The sequence below is a fragment of the Eumetopias jubatus genome, unplaced genomic scaffold, assembly GCF_037043125.1.
Source record: "Eumetopias jubatus isolate StellerSeaLion01/CBP00866 unplaced genomic scaffold, mEumJub1_p1.0 scaffold_3, whole genome shotgun sequence".
In the NCBI taxonomy this organism is placed as follows: Eukaryota; Metazoa; Chordata; class Mammalia; order Carnivora; family Otariidae; genus Eumetopias; species Eumetopias jubatus.
Genome location: NW_028274809.1, coordinates 34,970,645 through 34,985,549, shown reverse-complemented (window position 1 = coordinate 34,985,549; position 14,905 = coordinate 34,970,645). Strand labels below are relative to the sequence as shown.

General features: G+C 35.3%; 1 protein-coding gene across 4 annotated transcripts in view; it reads right to left on the bottom strand.

Annotated features, from left to right (window-relative positions):
• Nucleotides 1–740: 740 nt before the first annotated feature.
• The window catches only part of HYCC2 (hyccin PI4KA lipid kinase complex subunit 2), a 78,995-nt gene continuing 64,830 nt past the window's right edge, over nt 741–14,905 (bottom strand). For 3 of the 4 annotated variants that reach the window (XM_028123039.2, XM_028123037.2, XM_028123030.2), the window contains 4 exons: nt 12,530–12,617; nt 9,340–9,499; nt 8,459–8,626; nt 741–4,170 (listed from right to left, as the gene is read on the bottom strand). In XM_028123039.2, coding sequence (XP_027978840.1) covers nt 3,572–4,170; nt 8,459–8,626; nt 9,340–9,499; nt 12,530–12,617 — 1,015 coding nt within the window. In that variant the 3' untranslated portion in view covers nt 741–3,571. The remainder of the gene's footprint in view (nt 4,171–8,458; nt 8,627–9,339; nt 9,500–12,529; nt 12,618–14,905) is intronic. The other variant, XM_028123048.2, reaches the window with a different exon arrangement.

Genomic DNA, 14,905 nt, shown 5'->3' with positions numbered 1-14,905 from the left:
GTAAGGCATAAATTAGAATAAGAAAAATGTATCTATCCTTACATCTGTGGTATAGATACCTACATTTCCAACACTTCCCCATCTATGTTTATTACTCTACATTTTTTCTGGATTAAGTACTTTTTTTAATGTGCTGTATTCACCAACTACTAGACCAGAACTGTAAAGAAACTGCAGAAATGGAGAGTGTTACGTACCACATTTACCATAGTATGAGTACAGGGAGGCAGTGGGGTGTTAATATGCATTTGACGGGAGACAGGAGTTATATTCTGGCTCTGCTTCTTAGTTATGTGACTTTGATCATGTCACAACCTTTTGAGCCTCAGTTTCCTGAGGATAGATATTTGGGGAGGGGGCACTGCGTGACTAGCTAGATTATTTATAGGGTCTTGTCTAGCACAAAAATTCTGACTCTATAATAAACAGGCACAGAAGAGTAACTGGGAGAATAAGAGTGGTGGCAGAGGTCAGGATTTTAAATTATACACTTCTCCCTCCAGCTTCTCAAAATATTTTTATATTTAAAAATCTTACTGCTAAGTTAGCTTTTCACACTCTACATTTTAGGTTGATTTCTAGTAACATAATTTAAAATTAATATAACAGAGAAGAGTTACCAAACGCTTCAGATATTTCTTTGTATTTCTTAATCCAACCTGGCATAGATGGCATCAATCCAATTGATTTATTATAGAAAACAAATATTTTCTCTGTAATGAGCTTTTCCAGAGGGAAAGACCTTTTCTTATGAAAGGTAATAAGTATAAAACAACAGGTTGTTAAAGAATAAAGTATGAATATTGCTGGTATATATTTGTAACAGCTGTTGTATATCTGAAAACTATTTTGAATTAAATGACAATAATGCAAATAAATATTAAAAAATCTCTTAGAAAATTTGACTTATGATTTATTAAGCTAAATTTTAATTATATCTTGCACAGGAAATCTGTTCTAAGACCCTGAATGCACAGTTTGAGCTAAATGAAATGTTTCTTCATTAAGGCCAAATCACATAACTTAAAAGAACAAAATGTTACAGGGTTATGAAACATTAATGGGTATGTATACATACAGAATATGTATGTATATACACACAGATAAATGAAATCCTCTAACTTCCAAAACCAACTTTTCAAGATTTTTAACAAAAGGGAGATTTATTATATTTATTACAGCTTTTGCTGTAATTTGGTATTATTTGGGGTTTTTTTTTGGGTTTTGTGTGTGCTTTAACTAAGTCATGCTAGATTTAAATGCCAATAAACACACAACCTGTTGAATTCAAAACAACCTGCCAGCCTCCTAAATGAACCAGGCATTTCTGCCATAAAGTGAATGACCTCCAGCCATGGCCAAGATTTTATCCCTTGGTAAGAACAATGCTCTTTTCTTTTCCTACCTGAAACTTTGCTTTCCTTGGTATGTTATAGATCTCTAGACCTCATTTATTTTGGCGCTTTCAAACTCATTTATCTGACATCCCTTAAATTAAAAGGGACATCTAACATATGTCTTTGTGATATATACATATACACACCACACACGCACACCCAATACATTTCTATTTCTAAACTTTTACTTTTATCCCAGACTTTGGCAATGTTCTAGTAGTGGTACTAGTTGTACCAGTTCAGGTTCTAGTTTTCCATTTTCTATGAGCTGAGAAGTGTTACAGACCACCAAATTCAAACAAGCATCTCATTGTTCTTATAAAGATTCTAAAGAAAATCCCCTCCAAAACAAAACAAACCCTCTTACAATAAAATAAGAGGAGGAGTGGGGAGGTTTTCAGATGTGGAAAAAAACAAGAGGCATTTTTCTGGTTACTTTATTTATCAAAATCTATTGTGATTTTAATTGATAGAGATAATATTTTAAACTTTGTTAATTAGAATACTTGCTTTCTATAAATTCAGTATATTTTTCTTTCACAATAAAATAAAAATGTCTAAATGTACAAAGTACTAATATCTCTGATGTATTTTGTGGAAGGATAACGCATAGCAGTTCAAGTCACAATACACTGATTTCCAAAAACTAATATATTTTCTTTTTTTTCAATCAAGCATTAGAGCCTGAGACCCAAAAGAACTTATACTGAAATCTTACCCAACCAAATCAGAACTAAAAAATTTTTTTTTACTAATAATGCGTTTTTGTAGCCTCTTAGCAGTTACCAAATGCTACTCACATACATTCAACATCTAGCTTACTGGCATGATTTCAGAGTTTTATAAAAATGAGAAACTTTTGCAGATATATGATTAGAAGGTACACAAATTGCATTACATTAAACACAAAGGCAGTGTGGTCCTTGTAGGAGAAATCAAGTCAGTACCCCCTGGTAGAAATGTTCTATAAAAATGTGTCATGTTGAAGCATCAGTGTTTTCAGCCAATTATCTGTCCCTGATGTATTTCCTTGGAGTATATGATCTATCAGGACTTCAGGTTTCTTAATCCAAAATATCTGACTGAATTTAGGTACATCTAGAAAGCAGCTGAAAGGGTTTCTCCAATAGTCTAACATCACAGAAAGTGGGTTGAGAAATCCCTCTCTTTACCTGAAGACGTACTTGTTCTACTTCAGTCATCATCAGCTCACAAAGGAAAAGAAAAAAACCTATCAAAACTTCCCCTCACACACACAGTCCCACACAAGCTAAACAAAAACCGCCCCCTCCCCCCCCACAAAACCCCAGCACCAAAGTGTCGATCATTCCTGGGAAATAGAACATGCCCCTTGGATTCTCTGATTTGTTAGTTGTTTAAACTTTAAGGACAGAAATGACCTATGTCCTTGTGGGGAGGAGGGAAGACATGTTAATAATGACTGTAGAGCCATTGAGAAAGTGCATTATCAATTACACAAACAACTTTGAGCCCTGCCCTCCAAAGGAGGGGGCCACAACTTGATTTAAATGCCTCAGTAACTGAACATTTGTGTCCTTGAAATAAAGGAGATGGGGGGGAAAAGAACCACCCTATTTTAATGGAAAAGTGCAGCAGTCTACCACCTTCCCCCATGCTTCTCAAGAAAATGATTGCACAGACTCAGAGAAGTCCAAAGTCATAGCAGAATCTCTGAGGCACTCCTGGTTAAAAGAGAAAAAAATATGATCCAGTAATCTCCATAGTTCTATAGATTATGAGAACAAACCCGTTTTTTTTTTTTTTTAAAAAAACAAAAGCCAAAGAATCATTTCATAGGGATCATATACACCATTTCCTCTAACATATCCTCAGTCTCACAGTGTTGAAATGGGACCGATCAGCCTACGACGAATTGCACATCACCCAAGGAGAAAGGAAGGCATGGAAAATGCATACATTTTATACTGCTTCACAAACACATTTACAAGGAATAAGGTGAAGAGAAGATATAGGAAGGAGGAAAAAGAAAACCTTATTGCTGTTTCCATACAAAATACAGTATGAAGATACCTAAACTAAATCAAATCTGATTACGATGACCAATATTTTCACAATGTGGGATGAAGTGTCTTCTTATACAATGAAATGTTCAGTTTAAAGGGTAAGCAGAAAGATGAGAGAGGATGTCAGAACTACACCTGGGATATTAGCTGCATATTGAAACTTGGGGATCGAGACTGCTTGGTTAAGGGAGCTCCTGGGCTGAGGAGCTCTTTACCTTCTCCAGCTTGACCTAGCCGGTCTTCCTGTAGACTGATAGTTGAGTATCGATTAACATTGTTAGCTGCTAAATTAGTAACTCCCTCAGTGCCAACCCCAATGCTGGTACTTGCTTGACTGCCATTTACATAGTCAAATGATTTGCTTGAGGAAGCACTGGCTGTCCGGATTAGACTTATACTATTGGTTTTTGGCACCACCTGGCCAGCAGGCAGGCTCAGGTGTTTCTTCATCGGTGTCAGCTCAATTGAATCTACACTAAGATCAGTTGGTTGCTGTACATACTGCCTGCGAATGACTGAATCTCGAGGGCTCTCACTGGATTTGATGACAGAGGCTGTTTCTTTATCCTTAGCTGAACGCCCAGTTGCTACTTTCCTTAAGCTTCCCCTCTGAGAAGAGGAGGATGGTTTGGTCCCAATTGGCTGACTGCTGAGGGAAGCCCCTGATGAAAATCCTTCATCTGCATCATTTAGGTTTACCGACTCTTCTCCATTTACACCCTCAGCACCTAAAAAACAAATCAGACAGACTCAGCAATAGCTAAATTAAAAAAGAAGGAACTGTGAATAAAAACTCAACTGACCTTATCTCTTGGGTAATGTTTGCTGCAGTTTGGCAATGGCCCTGTTGTCAACGCTTCCCCTAAGTAATTTAGGGGAAGAAAGCTTAATCTACACAGAATTCTAATATGTTATTCACTGTGTTCGTTCAGCTTTCATTAGTCCAGCTTCTGTAAGACTATCCACAAACAAACTTAGTATCTCAATATTTAGGCCTATAAAACAACTTTAGGTAAAATACATTTCATTACAAATCTTTATAATATACCCTTGTCTATTTGAGGTGATCATATCTGTTTAAAAAAAAAATCAAAAATTTTTCCTCATATCTTCCTTAGCCCACCATAAAACAGACTGTACAAAAGAGACTCCCTTCTGATTGCAGTCACCCAGAATAATGCCAAATTCATTATCCCTACAAGCCAAACCCTTTTTAAGGGCAGTACAATTTTACATTAACTCAACAGCTAAGTGCTTCTACATGGCTTTAAAACGTTTAACGTGGAATTACTTTATTTTCTTACTCAAAAAACTGTACATTGTTTCCAGTAATTTCATACTTATATTTTGTCTTATGGGGATATCTACTCACTGGTTTCCGTATTTTCTTGACCAATTAATGTGAAGAAAACATTTGATTATCAGAAAGTAACTAGTAGGGATAATTAAGAAGGATTTTTACTCTCTATATTATGTAGCTGTAATAATTTAGATTTTTCATCTTGAGATGTATTATTGTCATAATCACAAAATACTACGATGTCCCATTATGTTTTCTGCAGAAACTGCAGTTAATGAGATAATCCTTATCTTGGGATTTTTGTTAGAAGGGGAAAAGCTTATCTAATATATTCAATTTGAGTTTTCCAGAAAGCCTAATTCTCTTACTGAAAGTATGATCAACTCTCTCGGAAAGTAATATATTTGCTTCTTTTGAAACGAAAGTTTCAAATGAAAGTTTGCTACATTATTATGGATGTTTGCCAGACTGCATGAAAGTTTAATCTGAATCTACATACAGATATCAACATTACAGTTAAGGTAAAATATTAGGAAAGAATTTCTAAACAAATATTACTTTGAGATACAGGTTATCTAAGTAAAATATACATAAAATATTTAAACACAATCTTTATTTGACATAGTACTTGGAAAAATAAAAAATATTTTCTTAGATATATTTTCTCATATGGATTAGTTATTTCCTTGCTTCAAAAGAAGAATGAAATAGGCTATCTTTAAAGCAAAATGCATGTTATTACATCTAGCAGTTTAATAATCTTCAACCATCATGCAAAGCCATATGAAAATGCAGCTGACACCACTTCTCTCAACCCCTTCTTCAAAATAGTATATAATGTAACTCAAAATGAAACTTTAAATTATATTCATATGGTATCATCTTAGCAATTTACAGTTACTATAAAGAACTCCGAAATGCCCAAGAAAAGATATTTACTGGTCCACAATTGGTATCAGTAATATAAAACTGGAGTGAATAGAAATGTATCATCAGATATAGATATATACTGAGGAAAGGAGACTTGAGAGACTTAGTGCTAGTGTCTAAATCTTGCCTCATGCAGGTCTGATGCCCAAGCAATATGGCCATAAAAGAGATGATAACATAAAAGCCACCATGCAAGAGAATCTACTGATATTTTATATACTAAGAAATGTTGTTTCAATACAGTGGGACACTGACTATACTTTAAATACAGGCGATGTCCTCAGGTTAGCAATAATTTTAAATCCAACTTTAAAAGTCACAAACAAGACGTTACTTGACCATCAGGGTAAGGGTAGGTGATGCGCTTATATTCTCCCTTCAATTTCAACATAAAACAAATATAATTTTAACTGTAAACTGATTTAAAACCATCATACTAGAAAATTCTTTTAATAGGCCACATATTAATGTCAATACAAAAGCTCCAGCTGACTTCAGATTTACTAAAACTTTTCATAGGTTTTAGTAATTTCCTTCCTTCTATTTAAAAATCCTTAAGGAATCAACTTTTTTCCTTTCTAATTTTCTCCCTGGGTGATACTACTTCTCATGATCTATAGGGAAGATAACCAAAAAGGATCTTTAATGACCTTACTTTGATTCTTTATAAAGATTTATTTATTTGAGAGAGAGAGAGTGCAAGTGGAGGGAGAGGCAGAAGGAGAGGGAGACAAGCAGACCCCCCACTAAATGGGGAGCCTGATACAGAGCTTGTGCCCAGGACCTTGAGATCATGACCTGAGCCAAAATCAGGAGTCAGGTGCTCAACCGACTGAGCCACCACACACCCCTTTAATGAACTTTTCTATTCAGTCTGCCTTTCCTTATAAATTTGGCTCCTACTAATACTGATTTAATGATACAATTAATCCAGATTAAAAGTCAAAGTAATTTTTGAGAAATTTCAAACACACTGATGGAACTTATTCCTCTTTCCTTGTGGTGATACCCCACGCTCACAAACTGAAATTTTTACCAGTGATAAGAGATATTAAAATGTGATATTTTACTATTAACTTAGATATTTTATTTATTTTTTTAAGGATTTTATTTTTAAGTGATCTCTACACCCAGTGTGGGGCTTGAACTCACAACCCCGAGATCAAGAGTTGCATGCTCTACCAACTGAGACAGCCAGGCACCCCTTAATAGGATATTTTAAAAGAACTACTATTTTGGTTCCTTTTTCAAAGTGTATGACTTCTAATGAACTGGAAGAAGTGTTTCAACCTAATCCCACACTCTAGAATTTTATCAAGTCTTAATTATCATAACACAGTACTACACTTAGCACAAATAATCCAACATTCTAACAGTGGTGGTAGATATATCAAGTGGCTCGTTTAGTCATCAGGAATGTTGAGAAACAGGCTGTTATTCAATTTAGGCCAACTCTGGGTGTGACATCTATTCACATACTTATGTTTTATGCCTTTTAACTATCTCAGGGATAACATAAAGAGATAGACAATGAAAAGCGAAGGCTACATCATTCACAGGATCTCTGTAAAACAGCACCAACTCCTTTGGGTCCCTAGATCATGCACATGCAACATTGATAAATGAAGTTAAGGTCAATGTGAACAAATGGGCAGAAGGTAGATTTAGATTCTTACTGAGCATGCTCAAATTTCTAATGCACCAAAGAGCAAGAGACTTCCTTAAGGTGTAAGGTAACTGCTTCATACATGTTTGGTCTTAAGTAAAAATATATAATCTATTTTAAAACTATTTGCTGTATTTTATTAATTAGTTTAAAGGTTCCACAGTAACAATACATTAAAAAATGAAAAACTATTAGGCTACAGTTCCCTCTTTCACAAAGTCAACTCCTATGGGCATCACATGTAAAAACAGCAAATAAACAGTTTTCTATTGGAGAGAAGTGTTCTTTTACAGGTGGTGGTGGTGGTGGTGGTGGTGGTGATTTGGGGGGTAAAAAAATTCTCATTTTGAGATACCTACATTGTAGAAACAAGGATCTACTAGGATACCTGAACTCTAATACATTTCAACTCTGAGAGCTACAGAAGACAATGATTATTTACAATAAATGATAAAATGTAGTGTGGACCAGTACAGCATATTTATAGAGGAAAGAGGCTAGTAGTTCACTAGTTAGACCCAAGTAACCCAAGATCCAAATATAACCCACAGATTATAAAAAGTGATAAATACTGGTTTACTCTGTCAAAGAGGTAAGAAATACTTGTTAACTGACCAACCTGGAATTAGAGATAAATCGGCCAGCTCCACTTTAATCATATTTCTCAAAGATAACATATTTATGCTTTAAAATTTTCTTCACATATTTTTAAGGAATAAATTATTATATAAATGAAATCAATTTATATTGACTAAAAGGCTCATGTCCATTGGGTGCATTTTTCCTTTCCTAATATTAGAATAAACATGCTCAGTAATGAAAAAATCCCAAGCATTTGCAGACCTTTTGGAGAGAGGCCCCTGCCTTGTTAGTAGCCATGCCAAGCTGTTCTTTGATTACACAGAATGCACACTCTAGGCCAGCACAAATGGTAACTAAAGATTGTACCTGACCTGGTGCTAGGCATATGGGGAGGTGTGCTTTGCAAGGAGGAGCTAATACACCCTGGGATAGTGGAAACACACACTAGAATGAAAAGATGTTCTGCTTGGGGACAGAGAGCCAGGATCCTTCTCCAGCAACTGCCTCACTGACTTCTGCCTCCTCATCTCTGTCCTACCCTCTGTTGTGGCTGCTGCTGAGTTGGGCTCCGGTGAGCCGTGCTCAGGGGTCCTGCGCACCAGCACCTCCCCCTCTTGAACACGTTTGATCCCTAGGTCAGTGGAGCCGTGTTGGATCGGGGAGCCAGGAATACTCGAGTCAGCCTCGTTTGAGAAGTCAAAGCCATCTGGGATTCAACATATAAAATTTTAGTGCTTTTGTGCTGCTCTATTCTTTTCTGAGCATTTTGACCCAGGCAGATAAGAGAATGTATATATGGATATGATAAAAACACAAAGACTATTTATATAGTTACATGTGTGTGCACAGCATCCACACACATAAGGCGGCAGATGAACAATGTGAGGTTTGCAAATGAATAGCACAGGAAAATAGGGATCATTAAAGTGGCAATTAATATATTTCAGGCAAGACAGCTTGACTATTCAAGTACCATATGCCTATGAAATACTGCTGGATTCAGCACCTCCAAAAAAAGGAAAAGCAAAGATAAAAATTGAAAATACAATAATCAACTTTTTTATGGATAGCTTGTATTTCACCATTGGTCAGTTATATAATTTTTTCCCACAGTGCTCATACATGCACCTTTTTTCCCATCCTATTCTTATTACTAGTTCAAAAAAAAGACAAAAATTAACTTGATCTTATTTTTTGCTTTAACATTCATACAGCAGTCTAAATAATATCTTTCTACTTTATAAAAAAATATTTTTATCAAAATAAATTCAGGCATTTAAACATATTTCTAGTGCTATATTTAAAAACTAAATAATTTTAATTATATAGAGTACAAAATATCATGTGTTAACCTAGTCTATAGAAACAGTGATAAATTTGCTAGAATCCATGAATGAGCAATAGGAATTTTATACTCACCTTCTCTCCTCCATCTATGACGACGGATTGAAGCTGTTGTAATCGCTGTCCGAGAAATCCTCGGCACTGTTGGAGTGACTTCCACTTTAAGTACTTTCTGGCCTTCTTGTGAAGAATCAGGAGCATCAAATGGTAATGAGTTTTTCATGGCATTGGCAACCTAAAATGATAATATAAAGTCTACACATATTTACACCGAATATATAATTTATGCTTATTTTACACTTCACATTTCCATAATTTTTTGAATATGTATATGAAGTGGTACTATAAAATATGAAAGTACACAATGTGTCAAAAAAGTTTGTACCTCGGGGTGCCTGGGTGGCTCAGTTCGTTAAGCAACTGCCTTCAGCTCAGGTCATGGTCCTGGAGGCCAGGGATTGAGTCCCGCATCGGGCTCCCTGCTCAGCAGGGAGTCTGCTTCTCCCTCTGACCCTCCCCCCTCTCATGCTCATTCTATCTCATTCTCTCTCTCAAATAAATAAATAAAATCTTAAAAAAAAAAAGTTTGTACCTCCACTGTTCTGTTGGTTTTTTTTAATGGGTGAGCAGAGGGGGAGGAAGAGAGAGAATATTAAGCAGGCTCCATGCCCAGCGTGTGAGCCTGACACAGGGCTCAATCTTACAACCCTGATGCCCTGAGCCAAAATCAAGAATTGGACGCTTAACCAACTGAGCCACCCAGGCACCCCTGTTCTGTATTCCTTTAGGCAGGCTTCTGAAATGAGAATTTACTTTTAAAATGTGAGTTGCATACCCCACAGATTCCTTAAAGTTGTTCACTTTCAAAGAGAAATGGCATTCCAAAGAAAAATTGTCTAACATTTGAACCCTGTTAAAGAAAATTTAGAAGTTTCTGATTCTTCAGATGAAAAATAACATGCAAAATTTCATTTCTCATAAAAAAAAAAAAATTAGCCTTCTTTCCACTCCTTTGTTTTCTTAAGGAGAAATTTTCCCTAAACATGTCTGGCATTTTGTCCCACCACTTTCTGTTCCCTCCACAAAAAGAGGAAAATATCTGGCTGGCGAGTAATTATCAACAACTGGTGCATGTTTCTTAATTGGGTAGTGCTAATCTAGCAAAGATCCTGAGCTGGAGAACTGTCTTTCTCACTTCTTCTCCACTTGGAAAGGACGAGTAAAATGCAGCAACCTGGACAAGTGTGCCAGCTCTGCCAACTCAAACTTCTCCAGGGGGCTGTTCCAACATCTAGACCAAGGGGCGGGGAGGTAAGTCTTTCAATTTAGCTTTTATCAGGAATAAAGATGATGCCTGTTTCTCTACCTGTCAACTGTTCTGTTTATCACCTGGCTCTAGATTTTAATAAAGAAAAGGAGTGTTGTTTGTTGGATCCCTCAAAGACCCTGCACAACAAAAGACTGCTCTAGGCTAGAGATTCTCTTTACCTATATTACCTTGGAAATGCCATCTCTACTTAATTTGTAAAACTGTTAAAAGGAGAAAAGTATGAATTTAAAGAGTCTCACAAATACACAGTATTATTATGATGATGTAATTATTTTATCTTGTTTTCCATTTGTTTTAATATAACCCTTAGAGTAAAATTAGTCATGCTGACATGAGGAGAAAAAATGGAAATTCAAATAGCAAAGAATTACTGTAAATGTTACCTCAATAAATTTATAGTTAGCTTAAAATATAAAATATAATACAAAGAAAATGGCCTTAAAACTTGTACTCTTGGGGCACCTGGGTGGCACAGTCAGTTGAATGCCCGACTCTTGGTTTTAGCTCAGGTTGCAATTTCGGGGTCATGAGATCGAGCCCTACGTTGCACTCTGCACTCAGCACAGAGTCTGCTGAGAATCTATCTCCCTCTCCCTCTGACCCTCCCACTTGTGCTATCTCTTTCTCTCTAAAATAAGTCAATAAATCTTTAAAAAAACTGTAAGCTAATATAATTGCAATTAAAATCTACAATATGAAATACGTATCTGTCAAATAAATCTGATTAAAAAACTGTACTCAAAGTGTTACAAGCAAAAAAACATAAATGTTCTTTTTTTTTTTGACAGAGAAAGAGAGAGATCACAAGTAGGCAGACAGGCAGGCAGAGGGAGAGGGAGAAGCAGGCTCCCTGCTAAGCATGGAGCCCGATGTGGAGCTCGATCCCAGAACCCTGGGATCATGACCTGAGCCAAAGGCAGATGCTCAACCTAATGAGCCACCCAGGCGCCCCAAAAACCAAAAATACTCTTAAAATACCATTATAACACTACAAAAAGCTTAGAAGACATAAAAATTGCAAAGAAAAACCATCCAGTTGAACCACCTAGATAACCATTAGCATTTGTATGTTGCTTCAGTCTTGTCCAGATTAAAAAATAGTTGTATACTGCTTGACCACTTAACATAAGCCAGCATTTTCCTTTAGTATAAATTTTTGAATATATAATTTCATCAAGTAAACATAAACTTAATCATTCTCTGCTGTGAAACACCTTTTGTTTTGATTCCTCTACAATTAGAAATAACACCAATGTTGTGCTTATAATACATTAAAAAAATTCAAAATAATTTTCTGGGATGTGTTGCTACACATGGATGGTGGGTAAAGAAAACAAACACACATTACTGAACTGCTTCTGCAAAAGGATGTTCAGAGTTGTGTTATACTGCTACTAGTAATGGAAAGATTTTTTAGAAATACATTTATTTTTTAGAAATATATTTATTTTGTGGAAGAGTATGAAATCTTTTTATATAGAATAAAATATTAATTGGCTTTCTTGTCATGCCTGTTGAGAATCTTTTTCTCAGTTTGTGCAATACATATTAATTTTGTTTTAAAAAAACCGGAGGTTTAGAATTTAGATACTCATATGGTCAAAAAAAGGAGCCCAACTTTTTTTTAGTGACTTGTCCCATCACTTAAGCTTAGAAAATCCTTCCATCTCTAGAAATCTGAGTAAATGTTTCTAACCTTTTCCTCTTTCTTTAAGGATTTCAAAACATTTAATTATTTATCTGAACTTTATTTTGATATGTGGTAGTAGAGGATCCAAATCAATTTTGTTTTCTCTCCAACAGTTAACCAACTGTTATGGAATAAACCTTTCTTCTTCAATGATTTAGTTTGCCTCATATATTATATACTGAGTATTTTCACTCACTAGTGCCCCTTTCAGGCACAGATATGTTTAATAAAGAATAATAACTTACCAATAGTGGTTGAGAAAAGAGTTCTAGCTGAGCTCTATAAATGATGTCATCAAGGACTTCTTGGCCAAGGTCCCACTGCCCATTATACCTGTGGAGAAGCAGACTGTTAATTATCTCTAGCAAATATTTCTGATCTTTAACAATAACGTTTTTATTGTTCCAAGTCCTACTATTTTGGTTCTAAAACAAGATTTTCACATTTATTTTTGCATCATTTCATTTCTAAACTATCCCACTTTTGGGTAAAAGAACAAAATGAAGAGGGGCACCTGGGTGGCTCTGTCAATTAAAAGTCTGACTCTTGATCTCAGCTCAGGTCTTGATCTCAGGGTCATGAGTTCAAGCCCCACATTGGGCTCCACACTGAGCGTGGAGCATACTTATGAAGATTCCAAATACTAATGTTTAAAATAGTTTACAGATGTCTCCTCACAAATTAGTTTTTATCATGTGTTGATATTTATAGTAATCTATTTAAATGCATTCATGAAAACTTGAGTTATGAACCATGAAGAGAGACAGTTTTCCAGAAAGAAAGCCTGACCAACTTTCAGACTCCAATTTATTCACTAGTTATATTTTGGCTATTTTAAAAAGTACCAAAAGGACTATGAACAGTTATACACCAACAGATTGGACAACATAGAAGAAGGATAAATTCCTAGAAACATACAACCTACCAGGACTGAATCACGAAGAAACAGAAAATCTGAATAGACCAATTACTGGTAAGGAAATTGAAGCACTAATCAAAAATCTGCCAACAAACAGAAGTCCAGAAGACTAGAAGGCTTCACAGGTGAATTCTACCAAACATTTAAAGAAGAATTAGTATCAATCCTTCTCAAACTATTCCAAACAATAGAAGAGGAGGAAATACTTCCATATTCATTTTACAAGGCCAGCATTATCCTGATACCAAAACCAGACAAGAACACTACAAGAAATAAAATTACAGGCCAATATCCCTGATGAACATAGATGCAAAAATCCTCAACAAAATATTAACAAACCAAATTCAACAATAAAAGGATTATACACCATGATCAAGTGGGATTTATCCTTGGGTTCAAGTATGGTTCAAAATCTGCAATTTAATCAACATGATATACCATATTAACAAAATGAAGGATAAAAAGCATATGATCATCTCAATAGATGCAAAAAAAAGTTTTGACAAAATTCAACATCTTGTTCATGATAAAAACTCAGTGAAGTGGGTGTAGAGGGGATATACCTTGACATAATAAAGGCCATATATGACAAGCCCACAGCTAACATCATACTCAATGGTGAAAAGCTGAAAGCTTCTCTAAGATCAGGAACAAGACAGGGATGCTTACTTACTCTCCTACTTTGAAAAATTCAACATAGTACTAGAAATTTTAGCCAGAGCAATTAGGCAAAAAAAAAAAAGGCATCCAAAATCAGAACAGAAAGAGTAAAACTGTCTCTGTTTGCAGATAAGATGATATTTATAGAAAACCCTAACAATGTCACTAAAAAACTGTTAGAACCAATAAATACAGTAAAGTTGCAGGATAGAAAAATCAATATACAAAAATCTGTTGCATTTTTATACAATAAAAATGAATTATCAGAAAGAGAAATTGAGAAAAAATTTCCATTCACAATTGCATTAAAATAATACCTAGGAATAAATTTAAACAAGAAGATGAAAGATCATATACAGTACACCTGAAGTTTTCATAAAGACACTAATGAAAGAAACAGAAAAACACACAAATAAATGGAAAGATACTCTGTACTCATAGATCGGAAGAATATTGTTAAAATGTCCATACTACCCAAAGAATATACAGATTCACTGTAATCCCCATCAAAATTCCAATGGTATTTTTCACAGAAATAGAAATAATCCTAAAATTTGTATGGAACCACATAAGACCCTGAACAGGGAAAATAATCTTGAGGAAAAAGAACACAGCTGGAGGCATCACACTTCCTGATTTCAAACTATATTACAGAGCTATAGTAATCAAAACAGTATAGTACTGGCATATAAAACACACATAGATCAGATGGAACAGAGAAAGCCAAGAAATAAACCCACACATACCTGGTCAATGAATTTACAACAAAGGAGCCAAGATTATACAACCAGGAAAGGAGAGTCTCTTCAATAAATGGTGTTGGGAAAACTGAACAGCTACACACAAAAGAATGAAACTGGACCCCTATCTTGCATCATACACAAAAATCAACCTAACATGGATTAAAAACCTAAATGTGAGACCTGAAACCTTAAAACTCTTAGAAGAAACACAGGGAGTAATTTCTCAGACAGCAGCCTTAGCAACATTTTTTTAGGTATGTCTCCTCAGGCAAGAGAAACAAAAGAAAAAATAAACTACT